A 26695-nucleotide genomic window follows, 5' to 3' on the forward strand; every position below is an offset into this window, starting at 1 on the left:
TTGCCTCACAGGTGCGCGGGCGCCCTCTATCGCGCCTCGTACCTCGAGCCCCGCCCACCGACCAATCCGCACAGGGCGAAGGTTAGTATCTGTGTTCTGATTGGGTGGCGAGAAAGCGGCCCCGCCCCTGACGGCGCGTTACGCAGCACGGCGGTTGGCGGCGGCCGTCGGCGGAGCGGCTCTGCGTTTGGGGGACGGGAGGTGCCGGGCGAGCCCGGTAAGCGCAGCCCGCGCTCATCGTTAGCGGCGTTCTCCAGTTCGGGCTGCGCCCAGTGAGGATCGGGTACCTTCCGTAGGTTTGGGGCGCGGCTTTAGTCGACGGAGCTCGGCGGGCGCGGCCCGCTCCGGCCCCCTGGGCCTGCCGCTCCGGCCCGCTCCGAGCGAGGGCCGCCTGACGCCGCGTCCCGCCCGCAGGTGGTGCGACGCAGCATGTCGGAGGGCGAGGCCAAACAGGCGCCGAGCGGCGGCTCCGACCCCAAGCCGGACTCTGCCTCGTCGGGGCCGGGGATGACCTCGGTGTCCGCGCCCGTGACTTCCGCGGCGCCCCCGGAGGAGGAGGAGGAGGAGGAAGAGAGCGAGGACGAGTCTGAGATCCTCGAGGAGTCCCCGTGCGGCCGCTGGCAGAAGCGGCGTGAGGAGGTCAGTGTCGGCGTCCGGGCCTCTGCGTTGCGGTGGGGCGGGCGCCGGGCGCCGGGCGCTGCCCTTCCCGCAGCCGTCCCTTCGGGGCCGGGGGTCGGGAGCGGCCTTTCTGGGCTGTGCGGCGGCCTGAGGTCCGCCTGCAGTGTTGGAGGCCCTTCCGAACGGTTGGTATCGAGGCCGCTGCGTTGAGGAAGGGCTCTTCCTAGCGTTTGTTCGCCCGTCTTGTTTCCCAGCTCTTTTGCTCGGGGAATAACAAAGTGCACCGGTTGCACAGCGCCTGGTGAATGGAGTGGGACCTGCTGTGGAGCTGCCCGGTTGTGCAGACTCATCAGCTACACGTTTGGGTTTGCTTTGAAGCCTTCAATTAGGGCTGGTTCTTGCAGACTTCTGGGCTTGTCTGATTTGCATTCGTTTCTCAGTGCATGTATTGGGACCATCCTCTACGATGGCATGAGTAGATTAGATCACAAAATGGCCAGGGTTGGAAGTGACCTCAAGGATCATAAAGCTCCAACCCCCTAAATTTAATACCAGACCAGGCTGCCCTGGGCCCCTTCAAACCTGGTTTTGAACACCTTCAGGGATGGGGCATCTACAGCCTCTCTGGGCAGCTGTTCCAGCACCTCACCACTCTCATGTTAAGAACTTAAGATCTAAATTGAAGAACTAAAGATCTTTCAGAGCTCTTCCTATTTCTCTCTGGGTTCTCCTTACTATCTCGGGAGCCTACCTCCAGAAATTGGTTTCTGCTTTGTGTTCTCTTAGTGAAACCTGCTGTGGTTGGGCAAGCTGTGTGGTTGAGGAAATCTTACCTTTAGTGCTGCAAGACAGGTGCTGATGTTGCCTTACTCAGCCAACTCAAAACAGGCACAGAGATGTCTGCCTTAACAGATACATTCATAGAGCAATGCAAACCCGTGGTGGTGAAAGAGTCCCTTGTTCTGATGTAAATTTGGAGGTCGAAATAAGGTCAAGGATGCCCTGCACCTCCTTTCCTTTATTTATTTGAAGGCTGTCCTGTATTCATTAATGTATTCCAGCGTGTATTAAGAGTGCGTTCAGTTGTGCACCTGTAAGGCGAGGCTTCTATGTAAGACTCTAATTCTGTTCTTTGGAATACATTCCTTATGACAACCTGAAACTATTGTTAGAAGTACTGTTTCAACCCCCCCAACCCCCCCATGGTCAGTGCTGACTCAGTGCGCCAGAGAGGCTTGGGAATGAATGAATCACAGAATCCCAGAATGGTCTTGGTTGGAAGGGACCTTAAAGACCACCCCATTCCAACCCCTGCCATGGGCATGAACGCCTCGTGCTTGGAAATGAGGGTGACCGGTTGGTCTGATTGCAGATCCCCTCTGTTTACTGGATATCTGAGCTTCATTTCAACTTGACAGATATCAAAGTAACAACAGAATGATTGTTGGAGGCCACAAAAGGAATTGTTGGTTGATTTGGGGTAAAAATGAGGCCTCTGACCCTCAGCCCCTCATTGTTGAGGTGGTACTGTTCTCTTGCAGAGATGCTGAGCATTTGTGTGTCTGATACAAGCTGCAATTGTATGTCAGATGTGGCTTAATTAGATCTAAGCTTCCATGACACCTCCAATCTCTGCTTGGGTCAACATGTAGTGTGAAATTCCAGAACAACACCTTTACTTTCTGAACATCCCAGCGTGCCCAGGTGCAGCGCTGTGCTGCAGCAGCATCCCTGTGAGGGCTGTCAGTGGGACAGAGCAGCCAGCTCTGGTTATTCCGGTCTGTGTGCCCATGCAGACAGCTCTTACTCACTGCCCCTGGGCAGCAGGGTTACTCCACAGGGAAGGAATGCTGCAGCCTCCCCTCCCACCGTGATGCAATGCTGGTTCGTGATCCCAGCAATGTGCTCTCTGGATGCTGCCAGGAGCAGAGTGATGTGACGATACGTGCAGAAGGTGGCCCGTATGGCCTGGGTGCAACATGTCGGCTCCCAGGTCTTCAGCTCTTCACTTCCCAGCTTGAAGCATGGATTTAGAGCATTGTAACCACGTTTATTTGTTAACAGCACATGGGTACCTCCAGTATAAAGACAGGCTGAGGGAGCTTGTTCAGCCTGGAGAAAAGAAGGCTGTGGGGTGACCTCATTGCAGCCTGGCAGTACCTAAAGGGAGCCTACAAACATGAGGAGAATCGACTCTTTGCAAGGGTAGATAACAGCAGGACAAGGGGAAATGGTTTGAAGTTGTGGGAGGGGAGATTGAAGTTGGATGTCAGGGGAAGTTCTTTACAGAGAGAGTGGTGAGGTGCTGGAACAGCTGCCCAGAGAGGCTGTGGATGCCCCATCCATCCCTGGAGGTGTTCAAGGCCAGGTTGGATGGGGCCCTGGGCAGCCTGGGCTGCTATGAAATCAGGAGGTTGGTGGCCCTGCGTGTGACAGGGGGTTGGAGCTTCATGATCCTTGAGGTCCCTTCCAACCCTGGCCACTCTGTCATTCTGTGGCAGGCCTGGGGACACGGGCAGTTGCCCATTGCCATGCTCTGCTGTGCTGTGTGTGCCTCAGGAGCTGCCTCGAAGTGCCACATGGGCATGGGCGGACCAAAAGGCCTTCAGGGATGTCTCTGCTTGTTTTCCTACGACGTTTTTCCCATTTCCTCGGAGCCGTTTCTCCCTCCCTTCACTAAAGCTCTGAGCTCTTCCAGTCCCTCGCGCGTGGAAGGAGCCCCTCCCAGCGGGCCGCGGCCTTCTCAGCCGGGAGCGGCCCCGGAGTGACAGCTCCTCCAGCCAATGCATCTTGGAGTAGGAGCATTACATCACCTACGGAAGCTCCCATTGGCAGCGTGAGACCCCGCCCCCTTTCGCAGCAGCTTCCGTTTGGAGCCGTTCGGCATTCCCATTGGTGGCGTGCGGTCCCGCCCCTTGCCCGGCTGCTTCCGGTTGGCCTTGCTCCATATCCCCGCGGCCCGCGGTGGGGGCTGTGCGGTCCCGGCGGAGCCGGGCCTTGTGTTCGAGCGGTCAGGCAGAAGCTGTTAGAATACGGCCTGTTCTCTGCTGGAAGCTTTCCCGGATCTCCCGCTATTCATCGTGTCTTTGTTTTATGACAATGGTGAAATCACATGGCAGTGCCGGGTTTGTGTCCGGGGTGAGCAAACGAGGCTGTGCTGATGGGGGGCGGTTCGTTCTAGAGAAAGGGATCTTCTCTTCCACACTTAGTGCTATTCCCACCAAAGCTCGGCGAAAACTTTCCAGATGAGGCTTTCGCACCCCACCATGTCATCCTAGAGGTGCTGTTATAAGTGGATGGAGAAGGCTCATCTTCCTCAGGGAGCACTTAATGGAGAATGGTGTGGTTTTGCTGTTAAGTACCTTCTGCACTTCTCCTCCTGCAGACAGCAGCGTAGCAGTCTCTGGGCCTCCTTTGCTTCAGACAGCTCCCAGCCCTGCTGCCAGCTCTGTGCCCTCCTGTGGGCACACTGAGGGTCATGGAGTCATAGAATGGCCTGGATTGAAAAGGCCCACAGTGCTCATCCAGTTCCAACCCCCTGCTGTGTGCAGGGTCACCAACCAGCAGCCCAGGCTGCCCAGAGCCACATCCAGCCTGGCCTTGAATGCCTGCAGGGATGGGGCATCCACAGCCTCCTTGGGCAACCTGTGCCAGTGCCTCACCACCCTCTGGGTGAAAAACTTCCTCCTAATATCCAACCTAAACCTCCACTGTCTCAGTTAAAAACCATTATTCCTTGTCACTACCCACCCTTAAGAAGGTTTTTATGTTGTGGAGCTCAGAACTGCATACAATCATAGAATGGCTTGGGCTGGAAGGGACCTTTTTGATCATCCATTTCCAACTCCTGCTGTGGGCTGGGTGCTCCCTCCATCTTAGGCTGCCCAGGATCCCATCCAGCCTGACCTTGGGCACCACCAGGGATGGAATGGTTAGTGGAGTTGTAGGAGGGAGCAACAGAGGCTGACGGCTTCTCCAAGTTTGTGTTTTTCTTGATTCCTTTTATCTTACTGACAAAAAAAAAAGCCAAACAACCCCTTTTTTTTTCTTCTGCCCCCATGTTACTCTGTGTTTTTCTGTCACTCACATAAATAATCTTCTTTTTGAGGTTGTCCAAATATCTTCAGAATTATCTGCTGTTTAAACTATGCCTCCTGGATCAGAAGCTTCTTATAGGACAGTAGGAATGTACATAAGGTACATTTTTAGACTACTGCTGCTGGTAGGTGTTAAACCTGAAATGTTAGAGCTTCAACTCAGTACTGCCCCAAGAGCTACACAGAACAAGCAAGAAGTATCACAGATACAGCCATAGGAAGACTTGTGCTCTGCTGCAGCAGAATATTCTTCAGCTTGTCTGTTTGTTGGCATTTTCAGCACGGTGTTAGTGTTGAGCTTGGTAAGTGCGTGTTAGGGGAGAGGCTTCTGAGATCCACAACTTCTTTTCTGCCTTACCCCTGAGGGAGATCTCCTGTTTATAAGTGTCTGTGCATGCAGCGGTTGCTGTGTTGCTGGATTCTTGCTTTCCTATTTGTAGTATTTTCTGCAGTCAGGTAAGCTGGTTGAACAGAGCAGTCTTTCATGGCTTCCTTTATGCAGTGTGCAGATGAGATGGGTTGAAGAAATTCCATGTGGCTCTCAGATGACCTGTAAAACTTGAGAACCAACATTTCAGGCAGCATAGGTTGTTCCTGTGCGTAGCCATGAGATTAATGTTTGATTCTTGCTCCTCTTCATTGAAAGTTAATATGGGCAACAACGGAGTCTTTACTGTCATAGTATTGTTGAGGCTGGAAAAGGCCTGTAGGGTCATCCAGTCCGACCATCTGCTCATCACTGCTGTGCCCACTGTACTGAGTTTCTTGATATTGGAAAGTGAGGCGCCATGCTCAGAAAGGTGGCATTTCAGGTGCTCTGAGCTTTGCCTTTGCTATTGGAGAGAGGAAGGGTAGTAGAGATCTTCAAGTTGGGATGAGGGGGGCTGCCAGCTTTTTGATTGGTTTTGGCTGTGGATCCTTTTTCCAGCTGATGGGGAAAAAAAGAAACAACAAATGCCATGCTGTAGTTCTTGTGGTTTTACTTGACCACTGGAAATGTACACATTGTGCAGCCCTTCAGCACTTTTATTGGCTCATTTAAGGATGTCCTGGAAGGAGTGAGATATGTTTGAATGAGAACAGGGGCACAGCAGAAAGTAGAGGGAACTGAGTCTTTGTCTGGGGCCTGTCCTCTACAGGGCCATTGTGTTCCTGCTTATTGACTGTAACTGACAGCTGGCAGCTTTCTGAGTGCCTCATCAGCCAGCAGCACCTCTCAGCCTTTATGCTGCCTCAGTGGGGGAGCAGGCACAACCAGAGCAGCTGTCTGCTGTTTTCCCAGCTTTCCTGGGTGGTTAGGAGTGCTAGTTACACTCCAGCTGTCCATGACTAAGGTGTAGGGTTTGCTTTGCATTCTTGAAAGAGCAATTGTAAAAAAATAAAACGCATTCCATGTAGCTTATTGGCAGCACCAGAGCGTTACTCTGTTCAAATATTTGTGCTACAGGGTGAATAGGGAGCATGCCTGCACAGAAAATAGAAGTTAAAGAGTTTAGTGATAATCAGGCACAGGACATGCACAGTTTCATCCCCTCTTTCCACCCTTTTGGCTTCCCTCAAACATCTCATAAGTACTGCACCCCAATTTTCCTCTTCCATGCCCAAATTGCCCATCCCTGACATTCTGAGTCTTGTGTTCCTTCACGCAGTGTCTCCACTTGGTTTGGGTAATACTGCTACTCCCACTGGACTGCTTAGGTGGATTTGCTGATGGGTGATGACTTCATTGCTCACCTTTCTGTCCGTGCAGGGCCTTGGGTTCAGTGTTGCACTCACCGTTGATGAGGTTGTTTGGGTTCTTCCCTCTGTTGTGGTGGCTCTGATCATTGATGTAGTTTCTATTTTGAAGAGCTTGAAGTTTATACTCTCCAAATTTGAAATGAATGGTTACAGTTCTGAATTCTGCTGCAGACTTGAATATCCGGAAAGGTGTTGGTACAGAACTTTAATAAAAATACTGAGCAGAACTGCCCAGATTGAGCCCCAGGGCTGCCATCTCCACCCTTTAACCCTACTGTTCAGCCAGTTCTTCACCAAGTGTTCCTGTTCATCTCACAGTCAGATGGTTTGTGCAAACTAATACCTCTGGGACAGTGATCAAAAGCCTTGCTGAAATCAAGGGGAACTACACCCATCATTTTCCCTTTGTCCCTTGAGCAGGTGGTCTTACCATGGGAGGATTTGTGAGACAGGAGTTTCTTCTTGTGAATCCACACTGATTGCACCATCCTTTACGTGCCATTCAGTGGAGCTCAGGTTCATCTCCACAAATTTTCCCTAGTACTGAAGTTAAACTAACAGGTCTGTAATTGCCAAGATGTTCTCTCCTGCCCTTGTAAATTGGGGTATTGTTGGCTAGTTCCCAGTCTGATCCTCCCAAGACCTTTGATAGATCACTGAGGGGAGTGCTGCTGTGCCACCTGCTGCCTCCCTCAGCACTCAGATGAATACTTTCAGGACAAATGGGCTTGTATAAAAATGCTCAACTGATACAACTGGTTCCTTACAATTTGGTGTCAATGATTGGAAAGTTCTTGCTCCCCACATTGCAGTCCTCCAACTTGTCGCAGGACTGGACAACCCAGGGCTTATAATTAATATCAAAGACTGAAGCAAAAGAGACACTTAATGCTTCTTCCTTTCCCTTTTCAGCTAAGCTGGTCTCATGCTTGACTCAGGATGCAGTGGGGTTGCCTGCCCCTGTGCTTTTAGAAGGTGATTCTGAAGAAGTAACCAGCTCTTGTGGACATCTCAGCCCTCAGAGGCAGATTCACAGGGCACCCTGCCAGCTCATTCCCTGAGCAGGTTGGGGTTTGCTCTCTTAAAACCATTTTAACAATGGTAACAATTGTAACAATGGTAACAATTCTGCTGTTTTTCACCCTTCCTACCTGTAGGGTGAGGGGAACCCAGGCTCTGGGTCACTGAGCTGTTCAGTGAGAGTTCATTTAACCCTTCCAAATAGTGTGTTAAGAGCACAGGGTGTTGTGTTTGAGGCAGTCTTCTTGTTTCACCAGCATAGTCCGCAAGATATCACTTGTCTTTGATGTGGGTCATCAAATGACTGCTGAAAATGGAACAAATTAAAGTATTTCCCAGTTATTTGACAGATCTTGCAGGTGGAGAACTTCCATCCCCTTCATCCAGTGTTAATGCCCATGCACTCCTTACCCTTCAGAGCAATTGGAAGACACCATCTTGGATTTGCCCTTTCTATTTCTGCTTGCTTGCTTGCTGCAAACTACTAAGTTTGTAGGTAAGCTGAGCTTTATATTCCTACAGCCACATCTGTCTACAACGTTCTTAACTGCCTCGATGCTTCTAACTGGGTAAGTTTGCACTGAGAATTACCCTCAGTGATGTCATGTGGGTTTGGTGTCGTGAGTCATAGGTGATGCCCTAAGATGTTGCCTATGAGTCATAGAAATACTTTGCTTTAGATAAAGTGCCCAGAAGTTGCATCGAGTTCCTCTGCCTGTGTTATTGAGGCAGATTTTGAGTAGCTGTCAATACTGGAGGGCTGCAGTAATGAATCCAGCAGTCAGAAGTTCTGTGTAGGCAGTGAATATAACAAAATAAGAGAATACTGAGGGATGCATGGGCATTTGGTGTTGCAGTCATGGCAGTACTTTGTTGCTGCAATACTAGCTTTGTCTTGACCGGGCTCTTCCTTCTGCTGCCTGAAGTAAAAGCCTTTGGGCAGTCATCTTTGGTACACTGATTGTAATGTGTGTTCTTACTGTCATGCCTGAGAGTTTTCTCCTGCTAAATATTGAATGGATAAATGTTTTATCCTTACAGTCTTCAATCTTTCATCACTAAAGTTGGAGAAGACCTCCAAGTCCAATTGTGAATCCATCACCACCATGCCCACTAACCCATGTCACACAAGACCCCAAGTTTTATTTGACAGTGGAACATAACAGGCCTGATGCAGTATTTTAATGTCAGCATCAGTGTGTTTGTGCAGAGAAAATCACTTTCTTACAATAAATACAACAAATATTGTATTTATCTGAATATAATGGCAGACTTTTCACTGCTCAGTTATGCAGTTAGTGAGAGGTAGGAGAGGAATGGGATCATTCATGCTAAGCTGCTTCTCTTGTCCTTGTTTTCAGCAGTTACTTCCTGTAGCTTGGTTTGTCTCTATGTAATTATGAACTGTATTCTTTATTCCTATCTACACCGTGCCATTGCATCACAATTTATGACTCAGTTCACTGAGCAGTCTGTATTGTTCCAGCTGTACTGTTCTTGTGGGCATTTATTGCTCCTGGGTGTCATCTGCAGTTTGGGGATGTTGAACGTCATCAGGCCTCTTCTGATTCCCTTGGAACATCTCCAGAGAAGCCAACCTATATTGATTGGCTGTTAAAGTTGTTGAATTACACCATCAACTTAAAAAGCTTGCACAAAAGCAGGCTTAATACTTACATGGGCTCCTTTCTCTGCTCACAGCTGTTGTGTGCACAGGGTGTTGGTGTTAGTCCTTCTGATCATGCGTTGTATTAGGAGCTCAAGGTCAGCTGATGGAGCAGCTCACTGGTTGAAAGCAAATTGGAAATTGGATCATGTATAAGTGGCTGCCAGGAGGAATGGGTTTGTGAGGAAGCCTTTGTCTATTGTGAGAAGTTTCCAGCACATGTTTGATGGTAGGATCCCTACTGAGTCTGGAAACAAACCAGATCTGTGTATTGACTTACCTCAAGGGGAGTCAGATCAGCTGGAAGTTAGGTAAGCCAGCTGCTGGTGAATTTTTAATTGAAATAAGAATTAATTCACAAAGTTCATGATACTTCAAATGAAGGATGTGAAACGATGATCTAGCCTGCTAACTCGTATCTTTCTCCCTCCTTCCCGTTCAGGTGAATCAGCGCAACGTGCCGGGCATCGATAGTGCCTACCTGGCTATGGATACAGAGGAAGGTGTGGAAGTTGTTTGGAATGAGGTTCAGTTTTCTGAACGGAAGAACTTTAAACTACAGGAGGTACGTTGACCCAAAATGGGATGGGAAACACCACGGGATCACAGAGCAGTTAAGGTTGGAAGAAGTCTCTGGAGGTCGCGTGGCTGCACCCCACTGCTCAGGCAGGGATACCTACAACAGGTCGCCCAGGACCCTGTCTGTGTGGTTTCTGAAGATCTCTGAGGAGGAGCAGTCAGCTGCCTCTCTTGGCAGCCCATTCAAGTGCTCCATCACCTGTACAGTTAACATGTGTTGCATCAGGGTGACGTGCTTTCCATCAGGGTGGAGCTTTGGGCATTGGTTCATGTGGGTTGTTGGCTGGATCAGTAACTCCTCCAGTTTGGATGCTGTGCTGTTTAAACGTAGCACATTCAGCTTAAGTCTGACCACTGCAGAAAATGTAACTGAGAACTGCTGGCTTAGTCTTGGTGATCAAACCAGGCAGTGTAAGATGAACTCAGGTGCTGTTTGTTCTTAGTATAGAAGCTTGAAGTGTATTGCCTCATTTCTGAGGTCCCAAACCCAAGAATAAAGTAAGGTGTGGGCCAACCTGGTCACTGGTGTAACATGGCTTTGTCTTTATGTCACAGGAGAAAGTTAAAGCAGTGTTTGACAACTTAATTCAGTTGGAACATCTGAACATTGTAAAGTTTCACAAATACTGGGCTGATGTGAAGGAGAATAAAGCCAGAGTAAGTAAAACAAGCAACCTGTTGGGTTTTCTTGCTGTATATTCTGTAGGCAACTAGTGAAGCAGAAGATAATATCTTATACTGCCCCACAGGTAATCTTCATCACTGAATATATGTCTTCAGGGAGCTTGAAACAGTTTCTGAAGAAGACAAAGAAGAACCACAAAACTATGAATGAAAAGGTAACTGTTTTTTTCTCTATGTATATTTTCACTTAGTGCCTTCAGTTTCCAAAAGGCCTTTCAGCAAAGGTTCCTAATGAGAAAGAAACCTGGTGATAACACGTGGCTGATATTCTTTGTTGTTATTGTAAGCTAGTTTAATTGCAGGTATTCTGGGATGTCATTTCTATGCTGCTTTGTTTCCTTGCACTTCTGCAGCTTTGTATGAATGGTGTGACAGCTTGTCCCATTTCCACCTGTGCATGCAGGAAAGAGGGAGGTGGTCTGTGCAGAAGAGGAGCTGGGAGGGAAGGCATGTAGACATGTAGAAACTAAACAGAGTGTGAGAGTACTGAGACAGTTTTTACTTCCTACACACCTTCATTGGTTAGGAATCACTGAATGGAGGGGGGGTATTAATCTTCCATGTGAATGGACTCTGAATCACAGAAGTATGGATTAGTTCTTGTTCTCTGGATGACTTCTGTCCTTCTTGCTCCTGTCTGTAGGCCTGGAAGCGATGGTGTACCCAGATCCTTTCTGCCCTCAGGTATGTGAGTTGCTGATCTCGAGGTCTAGCCTCTGTTTAACTGTAGCATTTCTTGTGCTAGGATAGTAAAAGCTTTAAGTATACGTGCTGTTAAATGCAAGCAAACTTCACTGAATGGAGCCAGGAGAGCATTTTTGGTCACCCACCCTGATTCTTATCCCAGTTGACTCTGCAGAGGGTCAGCTGCACTTCCTACAACAGAGGAGGATCAGAGACATCCCAGAGTGTGTGCAGTCCATAGAATGGCTTAGGCTGGAAAGGCCCTTAAAGCCAGTTCCAAATCCTGCTGTAGGCAGGGTTCCCACCACTAGATCAGGGTGCCTAGGCCCCCATCCAGCTTGGTCAGTTAGACCAGTACTAAAGCTTCTATGCTAAAGGTGCAGAGTGAGTTTTGGATCCCAACAGTTGTGACTGATATGGTGGTGAGTGTGCAAGCCAGGCATCAGGGAGCTTTTCCAAGTGTCCAGCTTCATAACCTGGGCCCAAACCACTGTCAAGAAGATGTTGCAAAGAACTCTTAAAGGCATTAAATTCTATGTGAATGAACTGTGAAAAATTTTCTTCAACTTGGCAGCCTGCAGTCCTACAGCCATGCAATGTATTCATAATTATTGTGGTGTCATACTGTTAGGAGCACATATGAATCTGTACACAGCTCGGTGGTGCAGATCTGCAGCCATCCTGATGCAATCTGGTTGAATAAAACATGGAGAGGATTTGTTTTGTCTTCAGGAGTCTTCCCTGTGTGAGCCAGATTTGGTGTGTGGCTAAAAACAGCCTTGGAAAACAATGATAAACCTGAATTCAGAGCAAGACTCCCCCTCCATGGAGGAAATTCTGTTTCCATGTAGCCAAGTGTAGCTGCTGAGGAATATCTGGCATTTTAATAAAAGTTTGGGAGCTGACAGTCTTTAATTGTGCAGAGTGAAATATGAGGATATGAAATATCCTTAACTGTACCTGGAGCCCCAGCACTGAAAAGTTCTCTCTGTACGTGGTGGAAAACATGACTGATTGTGTTTGTACAGCACCAGGCACTTTTGGGATGCCCTGTGAAGAAGGGCAGAATAAAACTTTGATCTTTTGGTATAAAATCTTCACCCTTTTAGCACTCACCTAGCAGTAATCAGGTGGATAATGCAGATCTGGTATCCTGGATTTTCTAAGAACTGGTTAGAAGCAGCTTCCTTTCTTCCCCTCTGCCCCCAGTTTTGGAGGTGGTCGTTCTATCCTAGCCTAAATACTGATGTCCATCACAGAACTGTAGCTCCCTGCTGTCCTTGGCACGTACCCTGTGCATTCCTGTTCTCTTCTGATGCTGTCCAGGGAAAGGATGAGGGGAGGGATTCTTGCCTCAATCTGGGATTGCTTCCTGACCACTGTTCTTTCTGAATATCCAGCTACCTCCACTCCTGTGACCCTCCAATCATCCATGGCAACCTGACCTGCGACACCATCTTCATTCAGCACAATGGATTGATCAAAATTGGCTCAGGTAAGGCTTTTTGGAGGCACCCCATGCCTATGAGGCAAACTGCTCAATCAGAACAGGGCATCTAACCCTTTCAGGTCCACCTGGCACGATAGGCATGTGTGTACATTTCCCTCACCTCTGCATCGTTTGGGCCAGGGACTGGCAGTCAGATTCACCCTTGGCTGGACCACCTTTGGGCACAGGAAGGGCTGACATTGAGTACAGTTTCCCATGTCTGCCCCACCTCAGTTTTTGATCTCAAGGGACCAATCTCAGAAAAGATGTTGCAGCTTTCAAGTTTTCTATGTGCATTATTCTTGGATTCATCAGCTTGGCAATTTTTTTTTTCTCCTGGTTAACACACATGGAGTTTGTGTTGGGAAGCTTTGAGTGCTGTTTGGAGAGCTGTGTCCACTGAGAGCTTCTTGTACCAACCAGTGTATCAAAGCTATAGGCACTGACTCCAGCAAGCTGCTAGTCTTGGCATCCTCACCCAACGTCATTTGCTTTAGCTTGGACTTCAGGATGCTCGCTTGCATTGTGCCTGTGTGGCAAAGATGTGTCCTGTTCAGGCTTGTGCCAAAGTGCTTTCTTTCAGACCTAAAATGTGGTTTTGCTAGCAGTGCAGTGCATCCTTGCTTACTCATTTTTCTTTTATTTTTTCCATTTGTTCCTATTGTGTCTCCAAAAACGCTTGCAGTTCAGATGCATTCTCTGGCACCTTGACATACCTTTCCAACTGACAGCAATCTGCTGTCTGGCTGCTGTGAGTGCTCTTGACCCCGAGCAGTGGGCACTTGCTCTCCTTTAGGCTTTTGTCTGTGTGAATCCTTGGTTTGATGCAGGCAACGTACAGGAAAGAATGTTGTGCTTTACCTGTCAACTAAAAGTACTCTCTCTTCATAAACTGCAGACCTCTGTAACTTTTTCTTTCCATCAGAGAGCTCTTACATAATCTCTGTTACAGAACTGGGGTCTCTGTTCTCTGACATGTGCATGTACCCAGGGAGGGTGAGCCAGGACAGAAAGAACCCTCAGCTATCTGACTGTAAACTGTTTAACATCTTGCTCTTCATGCAGACTGATCTCATCATGGGGTTCACTTTATCTTTTTCTGAAGTTGTCCAGGTAGGAGGAGTTTCCAAGAGTTGCACATGTATCTGATTGCTGGCAGACAGCTGGCTCTCTGGCATTAGATTCAGGCCACCTATGGGAAGCCTATTGTAGGTTCTACTCAAGGAGCATATAGGAGATCCTTCTCTTTCTGCTTGAGTTTGGAAATATACAGCTGGAATCTTTCTGACTCGTAGCCAACGCTTTGTTCGTAAAAGCAAACCTCACTAAATTGGTGTCTGGAGCTGAGGTTTTAGCAGAGGGAAGTTCTGCAGATCACCAAGCATGGCATTCTCAGGAGCACTCTGTCAGCAGTGCCACTCAGAGGCTGTCTAGAAAGGTGGTTCTTCAGTGTGGGTCACACACAGCTGCCTGCTCTCTCCATTTCTCAGCTTTGGTTCATGGTGGAAGGAACAGAGGCAATGGGATGAATGGGCCTCTTTCAAGGAGCAGGGGTTGTCAACCTGTGTGCTGTAGCAGCTGTATCCTCAGCAGGACTCCTTGCTACTCCTCAGGAAGCAAAAACAAGGAATTCAATCACTACTGGACTAGTAGTAGACTGGGTAGAAGAAAAACATTTTCTTTAGTAAGGGTCATGAAGCACTGGCACAGAATCATAAGGCTTAGAAGGGACCACTGGAGGTCATCTAGTCCAACCCTCCCTGTTAAAGCAAGTCCCTGAGACTAGGTTGCATAGCAAAGTGTGAGCAAACAGCCTGCTGTGAACACTTGGTATAAAAAGCAAGACTAACATATAGATTGCCATCAGTTTGTAGTGCATCTAAACAGAGCAGGCAAAAAAAATGTCCCTCTAAGTTTCAGGAGGTGTAAACAGTTCACAGATGGATTATTGTGGAAATAGTAACCAGGTCCTCCTGAGTGTGCACATGAAGTCTGAAAACAAATTGTTCTTGAAGACAACAGTGCTCTAAGATGCAGTAAAGTCTTTCCATGCCTAGGATATGGATATGACTGAAGCATTACCATAACCAGGGCATGAATCTGTGCTTATGGTGAGACTAAATGGAATGAGCTTTCTTGAATCAGGACCATAAGTAGGTGCCTGTTGTAGTACAGGCATGGTGAACTTGTGGCATTATGTATATGGATCTGCTGAGGTAGATTAGCAAGATTTTGGGAATGTTAATGCAGCCTGAATGCACCTACTCCCAACACATGCTTCACAGAGGTGGTGGATGGCCCTGCAGACACCTGAGGTCAGGCTGGATGTGCTCTGAGCACCTGGTGGAGCTGTTAGGTGTCCCTTGTCAGTGCAGGGGACTTGGATCAGGTGGCCTTTGAAGGTCCCTTCCAACTCAAATGATTCTGTGATTTGTTATTTACCAGCAGGCAGATGCTCAGCCACTTGCAGGAAAGCAGGGCTTTGTTGCACGTAACAGCTGTTTGGGAAGACAACTGCCATAGCTCTGAGTGTCTCCTGTGCTCACCTTCCTTGTCTCAGCTCTTGTTGCTCAGCATGATGTCATATGGCATGAAATATCCCTTTGGTCAGTTGGGATCAGCTGTTCTCACTGTAGCCACCTCAGCTTCTGAGGTATTCCAGCCACTTGATGATGGGGTAGCAGGAGAGAGAGGAGAATGCCTTGTCTCTATGTTAGTGCTTTTCACTAATAGCCAAAACATTGGTGTGTATGGCCTGAAATCCCAGGCACAGAACTGTGTGAGTTACTCTGAAGAAAATCAGCTCTGTCCCAGCCCCATCTGGTGTAACTGCACAGCTGTGGACTGCTCTATTCATTCTGTGGTCAGCAGTGAAGTGAATTATGTAGGAGGTTTGATCCTTTCTTAAACTTGAGGAAAAAATAAATGAAGTGAGCACACGTGGTCTTGTGATCAGAAGACAATCTTCCAAGTGTTACAACTATGGTTCCAGCATAGGCTGGAGTTGAAGCTGGCAGTGTTGCAGAATGTATTCCCATTCCTGTGCTGCACACCAAGCTTCAGAAGTCAGAACTCTTGTTGTCAGATGCTTGTGACTCCCTGTCCCTGCTGGCTGTGCAGTAGCCAGGCAGGCTGTTTCCATGTTCAGACCTTAGAGAGTGTTGCTGTGGGATCACTGACAACATTAAGCCCATCTTTTTCACTTTGTGTAATTACTTCTCAGAGCTGGCTGATATCTGAAGAGTTCTGTGTGTACTCAGAAGAAGTGGGGCAGTAATCCTTGTGGAGTTAAAGGAAACAGTGATTCAGTGCCCTATGATCTACTCTTTAGTGCTGTCTCTGTCCCCAGCACCATTGAAGGCTGTGCTTCTGAAAGCTCTCCTTCCCTGTGCTTTTAGCAAGAGAAAACATCGCTGGTTGTGGGCAGAAATCAGGGGCAAGGCAGCTGCTAGGTGAATCCCACAGAGTGCTCATCCATCTGCGAGGTGAAGGAGTACTAGAAGAGTGGTGGCAGCAAGTTGTTGCCTTACAAATGCGTGGTACTTGCTCCTGTAGCACTTGTTCAGGTGCTGCAGCAGCCCTTCTGTCACTTCCTGCTGCTACATCAGATTGCAGAAGCACGTGTTACTGTTAGGATGCTGTAGTTCTGGATTTGCCACCTGTGCCGTGTAAGGAGGAAAAAAAGATTGATTTCAGGAGTAAAGGCACATTGAGTTTTGGAAATAGGGCTGAAATCTTTATGTGCTGGGAGTCATCTGGGGAATAAAGAGTTGGAAAGAGAGAAGATGCCTTGAACTGCTCAATGCAAAGCCATCAATGAGCCATTTGTTTACAGACCACTTATTCTCATAGCCTGAAGTGCAAGGTTAGTAGAGCTAAGGAGAAAGCCTCAGGTGAGCAGAGTGTCTTTAAGAGCTTGTGGTGGGGATGGGGAAGACCTTGTCGCTGGTGTGCTGGGGATAGGAATGCTTTCTGTGGCTCCCAATACAAGAAAGGCAGGGAGCTGTTGGAGAGGGTCCAGAAGAGAGCCACAAAGATGATCAGGGGACTGGAGCACCTCCCCTACAAAGACAGGCTGAGGGAGCTGGGCTTGTTCAGCATGGAGAAAAGAAGGCTGCGGGGTGCAGCCTGGCAGTACCTAAAGGGAGCCTACAAACAGGAGGGGAATCAACTCTTTGAAAGGGTAGATAACAGCAGGACAAGGGGAAATGGTTTGAAGTTGAGGGAGGGAAGATTGAGGTTGGATGTCAGGGGGAAGTTCTTTACAGAGAGAGTGGTGAGGTGCTGGAACAGCTGCCCAGAGAGGCTGTGGATGCCCCGTCCATCCCTGGAGGTGTTCAAGGCCAGGTTGGATGGGGCCCTGGGCAGCCTGGGCTGCTATGAAATGTGGAGGTTGGTGGCCCTGCGTGTGGCAGGGGGTTGGAGCTTCGTGATCCTTGAGGTCCCTTCCTACCCTGGCCATTCGCTTTTTGATTTCTTCCTGAGTTGTGGTCAGATGAAAATATTCCTTGTGAGATGCATTGCTTTCTCTGCACTCTCCCATGGGATCCACGTGAAGGACCGTACTGCATCTGTGCAAACCTTGCTAGCCCAGCCACTGGGCCTGTGAAAGGAGCACGCTGCAGGGTGTTTCACTGCAACAGGTCAAAAGCATTGAGTGCCAGGGAACAGGTGTGTGTTTGGGCAGGATGTCTGATGCTGCTTTTTGCTCGTGTTAATGGTGCCGAGCCGTATCTCTTATCCTTGGGAGCGTAAGAGCCAGGAAGAGGTGAACAGGGGCAGAGAGCACCCACAGAAACAACAGAACTTCCAACGTTACCTTAGCTGCGATTTCCTACTTGACAGAAGCTGTCTGTGTTTTGCAATGACTGACCTAGCTGTCTGTATCAATGTGAAGTGCTTGCTGTTTCATCAACTCATTGACTTCTATCTTGTTTTACTCCCCGCTCACGGGCTGCTCTGTTACCAACAGTCTTTCATAGGATATTTGCTAATGGTGAGCAAACTTCTCCACTCCTGTGATGTGACTGCCACTCTATATGTAACGTACATGACTTGTGTGTGTATATATATATTTATATATGTGTGTATATACGTATATATATATCTGTACTACACACATTATACTTTATTTACAGTGTTCCCTTGCTATAAGGCTGACGTGTACAGCAGTTTGGCTTAGGTGTCTCCTACTTTGAGACCACGTGCTTTGTGCTGGGATGGAAACAGTTCCTCTCACCCTGAGCCTTACAGAGAGGGAGCACTGCCCTTTGTGAAGTCTCCTGGTTGTTAGTTCTCTTCCTCTCCTCCTTCTTAGTTGCTAGTCCATGGACCCTAGTGCATGCTGGCTCCTGCATGTCAAGCCAATGGGATGCATTCTTCTGAGCTCTCCTGGCTGAACTTGCCACCAACATTAGGCTGTTTCCTGCTACTGCTCTGCTAGACTTGGCTGAGCGCCCGACCTGGGCTGGCCTTTGCTTTGTGCTTGGATATCCAATTGCTTGCTTGTAGTTCTAACTCTTTAGCTGTTTTGTTTTTAAGACAAATGTTTCACTGAGATGCCTGGCTCCTGGTGGCCGGAGATCTGCCACCCAAACGAGCCCCTGGTTGTGACATGAGGTTCCCTGTTGGTTTCCCCAGAGAGAGCTCTGATTCTTGGAGAAACCTGGGCGTGTGAGGAGGGTGTTGGGTTGCAGAGACTGGAGGAAGATTTGAGTGCTGAAATGTATAACCCCATTAAATAGATATCTGTACTTAAATTCAAAGTAAGTATTATTTTTGCCATCAGGGTTGTTAGAACTTGTTTCTGCTGAATGGTTTGGGAGCGTATCAACCATCAGTCAGCAGTGGTGGAAGTGGAAGGCCTGTCAAATAGGCTTTTGTATTTTCCAGTCAGTCAGGTCTTTGTCGACCCATCTTAGTGTGGGTGCAGCAGTTGCACACAGCTTCTTTTTGGAGCCCTTTGAAAGCACGTGGAAAATAAGTATTTTAGGAAAGTCCATACACTTCTTCAGATGAAATGCTAATCAGCTTTTAAGCACCTGCTTCAGAGCCTGCATGCAGGCAGCTGTCGGTCACGTATTCATCTTTCAGACCTTCCTTATCAGTTCTGTGCCTACTGTTCTGCGTTTTCTATTCTGCCAGCTTTCACTTTCTACCTCCATTGACTGGCTGTAGTCAGACAGGCAGTTCAGTGAATGCTTTGTACTCCAGAGCTGGATGAACTTCCAGCATCCATGCACTGACACTCTTGCAGTAAGGAAGGCCAGTGGTATCCTGGGCTGCATGAAGAGGACTGCCACCAGCAGGTGAGGGGTGCCATCATTCCCATCTGCTCTGGTTTGTGTCCTCCCTAATAAGAACACATTTGTCATCTTAGTGTACCACTGAAGTGAAAGGCAAAGTGCAGTTTTCTGTAGCCTGATAGCTTTTTGCAGCAGTGAAGGAGAATGTAACACATTCTGATTCCCATCCTGGCCCTGTCACCATCCCTTATAGTTGCAAACAGATGCTCTCAAGTTCACCTGAAGATTTTGAGTCCCTGTGATGCAGTGTGATGAAGGTAAGGTTGTATCCTCTGACACTGGGTTGCTTAGCAAGCCTGTGCCTTGTCTGAAAGGTTAATAGTTGGTCCTTCTGGGTATCATCTTGTTTTCTTTTGCTTCCTCAGCCTGCTGCAGTCTGGAGTGCTGTGTACTCGAGCACTTTGCTGCAATAGTGGGATAACATTCCTGTTTCAGAGGGTACTTAGATGTATGCAGCTGACATCTGGGTGGCTCAGTTCCTCCTCCAACCCCTGTATTTTTGAAAGGGAAAGGAAGGGCAGCTGAGCAGATTCTTCCCTGGGTGCAAGAAGGAAGGGGTGAATGCAGGACAAGTGGGTGTGAGCTGTATTTGTGGCCAGAAGAAAATGTCTTCTGCAGCATGTAGTGCTTAAAAAGGCAGGTCACTGTGAGACTGGGCATCTGCTGCAGCTTGACATTGGTGACAGCTGGGCAGCAATACCACCAAGTGAGTTGTTGGCTGGCACTCCTTATGCCTGGCTTTCTGATGAGCTGCCTGTGAAGAGGTGTTCACAGTAGCTTATCCTTGAGGATCTGACAGGTCTAGCAAGCTCTGTGTGTCCCTGCAGTAATGCATAGTATTCCATTTTTCTTGTCAGATTGATCTCAGCTTGCCAAAAAACAAGTTGCTCGTTCTGCTTTCTACTGCACTTGATGTCTCTTCTTATCACCTGCTCTTCATGGGCACCATATTTGGCTGAATCCTTCTCTAAAATCAATTTTCTGCTTCACTGATTCCCTGCCACACTGATTAGTTGTGTGTGGCACTGTCTTACAGTCTGTTCTTCACCGCCTTCCCCTTCTTTGTGACTGAGAAAGGCACACTTGTTGTTGTGATCTGACTTTCATTGTTTGGCTTCCTTATTGTGATTTTTCCCTAGCCATCATGCATCTGATTCTTGACATAATGAAGTCATCACTTTATATGGCAGTGGATGGCAGTAGAAATGATGTGGAAATCGTTCTAAGAGCTTGTATCAGAGGTGTCTTACAGTCTGTACTCATATCTTCTAGCCTATGAGTGTTTTATACAGCTGAAGCCCTTCTCAAGCATTCTCATCTGTGCTCAGTTGCTTATATACCAAGCTGATGGTCATGCAGTAATGACTAGACTGAAACCCAGAGCTTGCTGCCCCAGCTTCTGCAGTACTGTCACAAGCTGTATTAACAGACAGCCTCCACCTTTTTCCCCCCAAACTTTACTCTACTGACCTATGGAATCACAGTTCCTGGGAATGCCTCCTGTACTGTGGGGCTGAAGGACGTGCTTTAGTGGTGGCTTGGAGTGTTCTGTGGATGGTTGGGCCTGAGGATCTTGAAGGTCTCTTCCAACCTGAGTGATTCTGTGATTATTGGGACAGGTTGAGCTCCACTGAAACTTGCTTTTCTCACGTGAGAGTGCCTGCATTACATCACATTACATCACTGGTTAAGTTTTCTGTTGTTAATGCCTTTTTTGGTGATTGATCCCTGCCTCTTCCTCCCTCTTATCTATTGCCTAGGAACGAGGGATGGGATGGCTGGGTGGATGACTGTCCCTTTCCACCCAGGCAACAGAAACAAGAAAATGAAGCTAATCTGAGGATTGTTTAGAAAAATGCTTTGTACGTGGCTGATTCTGCTCCACTTTTGGCAGGGAGGTGTTCCCTGGGTTAATAACACACCAGATTTCTTGTCTGAGGACATAGGTTCAGTGCTTGATGGCCTCTCTGCTTGGTGAAAGTGGGGTTGTTCAGTTTGGAGAAAGGGAGGCTGAGGGGAGACCTCACTGTGCTCAGTGATGACCTGAAAGAAGGTTGCAACAAGGAGGTGTAGGTCTCCTTTTCTCAGTTGACAAGAGCTAGGACATGAAGTGGCCTCAGGTTGTGCCAGGGAAGGTTCAGGTTGTGTATTAGGACTCAGTGGGTCTGGCTGATGGACTGGTGTTGACTTGAGATGACCTGAGTGATTCTATGCACTGAATTCCTTCAACACTGTCACAGAATTATAAGGGTTGGAGGGGATTTCTGGGGTCAAGTCCAACGCCCCTAAAACAGCTTCCTTGCAGTAGGGTTGTATGAAAACAGACAAAATAAGAGCTCTTGTATACAGAGCATAGTAGGGGTCACTGAGGTGCTCTGACTTGGTTACAGCCTGAGCCTCGGGGGAATCCCAGAATCTCCCTGGCGCTGCCAGCCTGACTTGGTGGAAAACTTTTATCCTTCACTCCAAGTTTTCACAGCACTCTGCTGGCTGTGTCTCTGCAGCCACATCACATTTCTGACTGCAGTTAGAGGATTTTGCCCAAGGAGGCTGTGGATGCCCCATCCCTGCAGGCATTCAAGGCCAGGCTGGATGTGGCTCTGGGCAGCCTGGTCTGCTGGTTGGTGACCTGCACACAGCAGGGGGTTGGAACTGGATGAGCATTGTGGGCCTTTGCAACACAGGCCATTCTATGATTCTGTGGTTCGTTCTGTGACTGGGCCAATTGCAGGGGCAGGTGGGTCAGTAGTGTAAAATACAGAAGCCCAGAGCTCATCATTTGGGAGTTAAAGAGGGTCTGGGCTGTGTGGCCCTGCTCATCTAGAGCAGTGTTGTTGGGAAAATGCAGAGCAGGTTTTAAAAGGAAGACCAAGGATTTTAACTCATTTTTCTTAATCCTGTGAAGCTGAAACCTGTTGGTATCTGTAAAGCAGAGTAAGCAAAAAAAACTGCAAGCAAAAATGAGGGTCCATTCTTGTGTTCTGCTCCTCTTTCTTGTTGCTGGGAGTTACTCCATCCCCTCCTTCACCTCTGGGGCCGTGCAGGGGCTGGCTGCTGGAGTCCTGTGCTGTCAGGATGGTCTGGTCTCATTCAGCAGCTCTGCATGACTTTCCTCTTGAGGAACCTTGGCTCTGGTGTCCTGCTGATGTGTGGAAGGGTCAGCTAGGAAAAGCTGCCTCGTAGACCTGTTCTTTTCCTGGTGCCCTGAAGTAGTGACTGTAACTGCAGTGATCCTGGCTGCTGGTAGGGTGTTTGTTACAGCTGGGTTGCTTACAACAAATCTGATTTAAGTGAGGTCCTTTCAGGGCTTGCATTTCAACAGGGCATTCCTTAGGACACATCTGGGGATGGGCTGAGATGCCCTGCCTCCTAAGCATTCGTTACTTTCTTCTAGTGGCACCAGACACGATAAACAACCACGTGAAGACGTGTCGGGAGGAGCAGAAGAACCTGCACTTCTTTGCTCCGGAATATGGAGGTATGCTGTGCCATTCTCTGCTTGACCTGCCTCACTGAGGCTCCCAGGCTGTTGTGCACCTTGTTTTCAGCTGCAGTCTTATAAGCAATGTCCCATTATCAGTTTCTGTGTTATTTGCCAGTTTAATTGTTCCGACTCCTTTTGCCTTCTGATAGCACAGGAGGGAGAGAAGGCTGCAGGTTGTCACAGCTCGATACAGAGGTTGTCCTGCTGCTGGGTGCAGGAAGAGACTGACAGCGGTGTTGTTTCTGTGTTACAGAAGTTGCCAATGTTACCACTGCTGTGGATATTTATTCCTTTGGGATGTGTGCCCTGGAGGTGAGTTGGGAATACTCTGATTATGGGACAAGGAGAATAAATTCAAGGGAAGGACGTGGCTGTTTGGAGTCGCTGTGGTTATGGGTGTGTTAGTTTGGTAACAGGAGCTTTTTGTTCTCTGAGACAAAGGCACTTTGCCTTGCTGAATCTTCAGACATCCTCTGGAATCTTCTGCTGCCCTTTCCCTATTGGAAACTTGTGGATGTGTTGGCTGGAGTGAGTTGTGGATGGCATTATGTGTGTTTGCTTTTCTGCTTGTAAAACAGAGCTATTCATGCAGCCAGGAGGGCACTGCCAGGTTCTGGCAGCAATCCATTCACTGCTTCATTAGAGGATGGGAATTGTCAAGCAGAACTACAGGCCAATGGACCATGAAATTCAAAATAGAGAGGCTAACTGTCTGAGGAGGTGCTGGCATAGTTTTAAGGACTTCTTGGCAATCTGTCAAGGTGCTGGAACCAAGCTATCATAATGGAACAGTTATTCTCTCTGCCTCCACAAACCGTCACCTTAAGTAACACCAATCAGCTTGGTTGGTATGATCTCATGCTTGCCAGCAGTGATCTTAATCACTTCTTAGTGAAGTCCAACGTGCTGCTTTGTGCTTGCAGATGGCAGTGCTGGAAATACAGGGTAATGGAGAGTCATCTTACGTGCCCCAGGAGGCCATTAACAGTGCCATCCAGCTGCTGGAGGACCCCTTGCAGAGGGTGAGTGCAGAGGGGTCAGCGCCCACATGGACCTGCGGGCCTTGTGCGTGGCCTCATTCTGTCTTTGTCTCGTAGGAGTTCATTCAGAAGTGTCTAGAACAGGACCCAGGCAAACGTCCTACAGCCCGGGAGCTCCTTTTTCACCAGGCATTGTTTGAGGTGCCATCATTAAAGCTGCTTGCTGCTCACTGCATCGTTGGCCATCAGCGTGAGTACGGAGTGCCAGGGTGCCGCGCTGTTACGTAAAGCTTTGCTGAGTTACCGCTGCGACTCTCTAGGCTTTTTTCTTCTTAGCATGGAAGAGAAATGCGGTTGTTCAAGTCTTAACTTTCTGTTTTTTAATAGATATGATTCCTGAAAATGCTTTAGAAGAAATGACCAAAAACCTCGACATGAGCGCGGTGTTGGCAGAGATCAACCATGCGGACAGGGAAGGAGTCAAAATGATGTGAGTACCCTTGGTGTGCTCAGAGGGGTGGGCAGTGCATGATGCTGGAGGATTTCTTGCTGCTGTCTGCCCAGTGGGAGAAGAACTTGCACAGACAGACTCCACACAGCTCAGATCTGCCTTCCTCCCAAGCTGATGGGAGGGAAATGGGCACACTTGCTGGAGCAATTTGTAGTAAAATCTGGCCAGAACAATCTGGGGAAGCAATTTCCAAACAGTTATTTGCACTGGACAGCTCTCTAAAGGGAAGTGCTGCCTGCTTCTGCCACTGTTAAATTGTAGCCTTGCTGTTAGCTTCTGGGAGCTGCTATGGGAAGAGTGGAGTACATCTCACTTTGACTGTACTTATCCTGCCTGCTTATGTGGCTGCAATCTGAGATACAGAGATTTGAAACTGCATCCAAACAGACTTGAGTGGATGGTAATGTGGTTCTGTTAATGGCTTCTGACTGCAATACTTCTTTCCCTCCAGATTCTCACAGTCTCCAGCACTGGAGCTGGACAAGTTCCTGGAGGACGTAAGGTAACAGAGATCATTTCTTGGTGTGTTGGTTGGATTTTTGGAATAGTGTGTGTTTGTTTTTAAGTACCTCTTTAACTGCGTGTGAGACTGGAGTGACTTTTCAGGAGAGGCATAACCTCAGATCCGGATTCTTTGTAGGAATGGTATCTACCCACTCACAGCTTTTGGGATGCCACGACCTCAGCAGCCCCAGCAGGTGGTGGTGAAGTCTCCCATTGCTCCACCATCAGTAAAAACCCCAACTCCAGAGCCGGCAGAGGTGGAAACCCGCAAGGTGAGACGTGGCACCTCCACTGCTCCCTGTGCAGCTGTGCTGTGAGCAGCAGTGGCTCACGGGGTGTCTGTGCTTCTCTTTCAGGTGGTGCTGATGCAGTGCAACATTGAGTCAGTAGAGGAGGGAGTGAAGCACCACGTACGGTCCCACCTTCTGGCTGAGTGTTCTGTGTGTGTGTGGAGGGGGTGCTGAGCACGTGGCATCACTGTGCTGAGGTGCTGCTGGGGTCTGGTGTGATGTGCTGCTGCCAGAGCTGCAGTTCTTGGGGCACAAAGCCAGATTGAGGCCCAACTTGGGTTGGAAGGGTCCCTTAAAGGTCACGTCGTCCTGTGATGAACAGTGACATCTACAGCCCGTGCCTATAGATGGCCTGCTGCTTAACTAGCATTTATGGCTTATCCTCCAGATACAGCCTTAGAGCATTCCTTCCACGTGGTTGTGCTGCTGGCAAGGGTTGGGAGTAATAGAATTGGGTGTGTTTTTTCCTCTTAGACTCCAGTGGAACTCTGCAAGGGCAGGGAGAGGGTGATTCCTATCCCAGTGGGGATCTGGGGGAACATTCCTAGCTGTGTTGGCTGCTGCCTGTACTGTGGCAGCCTGTCAAATTGCACATGCTCACGAGAGCTTCTCTACCCTGCAGTTAACACTGCTGCTGAAACTGGAAGACAAGTTGAATCGACACTTGAGTTGTGACCTGCAGCCCAGTAAGTGCCTCTCCTCCTGTATTCTCATGCACTGGAGTCAGCAGTGCAGTCTGGCTGTGGGATTTACACGCTTCCCTGTGTTGCAGATGATAATATCCAAGAACTGGCAGCTGAATTGGTCCAGCTTGGATTCATCAGTGAGGTGAGCAGCCTCAAGCAGGGACGTAGCTCTGCATTCCTTTCTCAGGCTTTATTGTCCTTGTCTGCCTGGGAAGGTAGAAGTAGCACGTGTTCTTGCCATGCACTCGGGCAGGTTTTAAGCAAGCTTTTGGCTTCGCACCACCCCTCACTCTGACTTGTTCCCCCAGGCTGACCAGAGCAGACTTACCTGTTTACTTGAAGAGGCATTCAGCAAGTTCTACTACACCCGGAACGGAGCTCTGACGGCAGTGACGGTGTCATCGTAGCATCCCTTGGCTCCAGGGCGGCCGGTGCAGCTTTGTTGCCTGTGACCCCTTCTGTGTCTGTCCATCACCGTAGGGCATCAGCAAGCCCCCAGCTGCAGTGCTTGGAAGCTCATCCTGCATGTGCTGTGGCTGGGCCCAGCAACAATCCTCCCTGCCCGCCTATTAAAGGGGACTTTGCGCATCAGTATTATTTCCAGCCCTGTTTTTGTTGGGATTTTGCCAGGTGGTGCTGGGGAGCCAGGTCCTGGCTCGGGGTGTTCTGTAGCCCCGTTCATGTGCATGGAATTTGTTCTGTTTGGATTGTACAAAGTGTCTTTTTGCACAGCACAGAAATGGTTTTTTCGTTTTCTTTTTTTTGTTGTTTTTTTTTTTTTTAATTTAAAGGTAAGCAGAGGGGAGCCCTTAGGCCCTGTTCCCCCTCTGTATCCCCCCCCAACTCTGCAACCGCCTGTGGCAGCAGTCACGAGCCTCGTCCCTGGGCAGAGGGATCCAGCACCAGCCTGGCCCTTCGCCTCTCCGCTCCCCTTTGGCTGCACTTTGTTTACTCGTTTTGCACAGCCCCGCAGCTCTGCACGTCGGCCTGTGCTGCAGGTGCAGGGCTGCAGCGTGTGCTCCCCTGGGCTGTGTCCCCTGCTGCAGCATCCTGGAGCCGAGCTTGGCCCTCCTGCCCTGCTGCTGCGTGCTGCCGCGGGCCCCCTGTGTGCTCCGGGCCTCTGGCAGGCAGCCTGGAGCCCCGTGCTGTTGTTGTCCTGGGCTCTGCTGGGCCGCCGGGTGCTCCAGCGCTCAGCTCCCTCTGCATCTCCTTTCTATCTGAGGGTGCTCGGAGGGGCTGAGCCCACAGCCCTGCATGCGTCTTTGGGGCTGAACGCGGCGCTGCTCCCGCATCTCATTTCTATCATTTCCTATTTTTAATAAACTGTTTTGTAAATACCCGAGTGCTGCCTCTTTCCG

The 26695-nt window shown here is 48.8% G+C and overlaps 1 protein-coding gene across 4 annotated transcripts; it reads left to right on the forward strand.

Annotated features, from left to right (window-relative positions):
* The first annotated feature begins 131 nt into the window (after positions 1-131).
* On the forward strand, positions 132-26674 carry NRBP1 (nuclear receptor binding protein 1). Of its 4 annotated transcripts, none has more exons than XM_048938087.1 (18): positions 132-292; positions 415-639; positions 9584-9706; positions 10276-10377; positions 10470-10559; positions 11048-11088; positions 12489-12583; positions 22277-22360; positions 22620-22678; positions 23290-23388; positions 23464-23596; positions 23734-23836; positions 24309-24359; positions 24498-24633; positions 24718-24771; positions 25274-25337; positions 25424-25479; positions 25646-26674. In XM_048938087.1, the coding sequence occupies exons 2-18, from the start codon at positions 430-432 to the stop codon at positions 25742-25744; spliced, it is 1599 nt and encodes a 532-aa protein (XP_048794044.1). In that variant the 5' UTR covers positions 132-292; positions 415-429; the 3' UTR covers positions 25745-26674. The 4 variants fall into 4 exon arrangements, with proteins under 4 accessions (XP_048794044.1, XP_048794045.1, XP_048794046.1 ...); XM_048938088.1 differs by having other exon boundaries at positions 132-283; XM_048938089.1 differs by having other exon boundaries at positions 132-272.
* The last annotated feature ends 21 nt before the right edge of the window (positions 26675-26695 follow it).

This window comes from Lagopus muta, chromosome 2 (assembly GCF_023343835.1).
Source record: "Lagopus muta isolate bLagMut1 chromosome 2, bLagMut1 primary, whole genome shotgun sequence".
NCBI lineage: Eukaryota > Metazoa > Chordata > Aves > Galliformes > Phasianidae > Lagopus > Lagopus muta.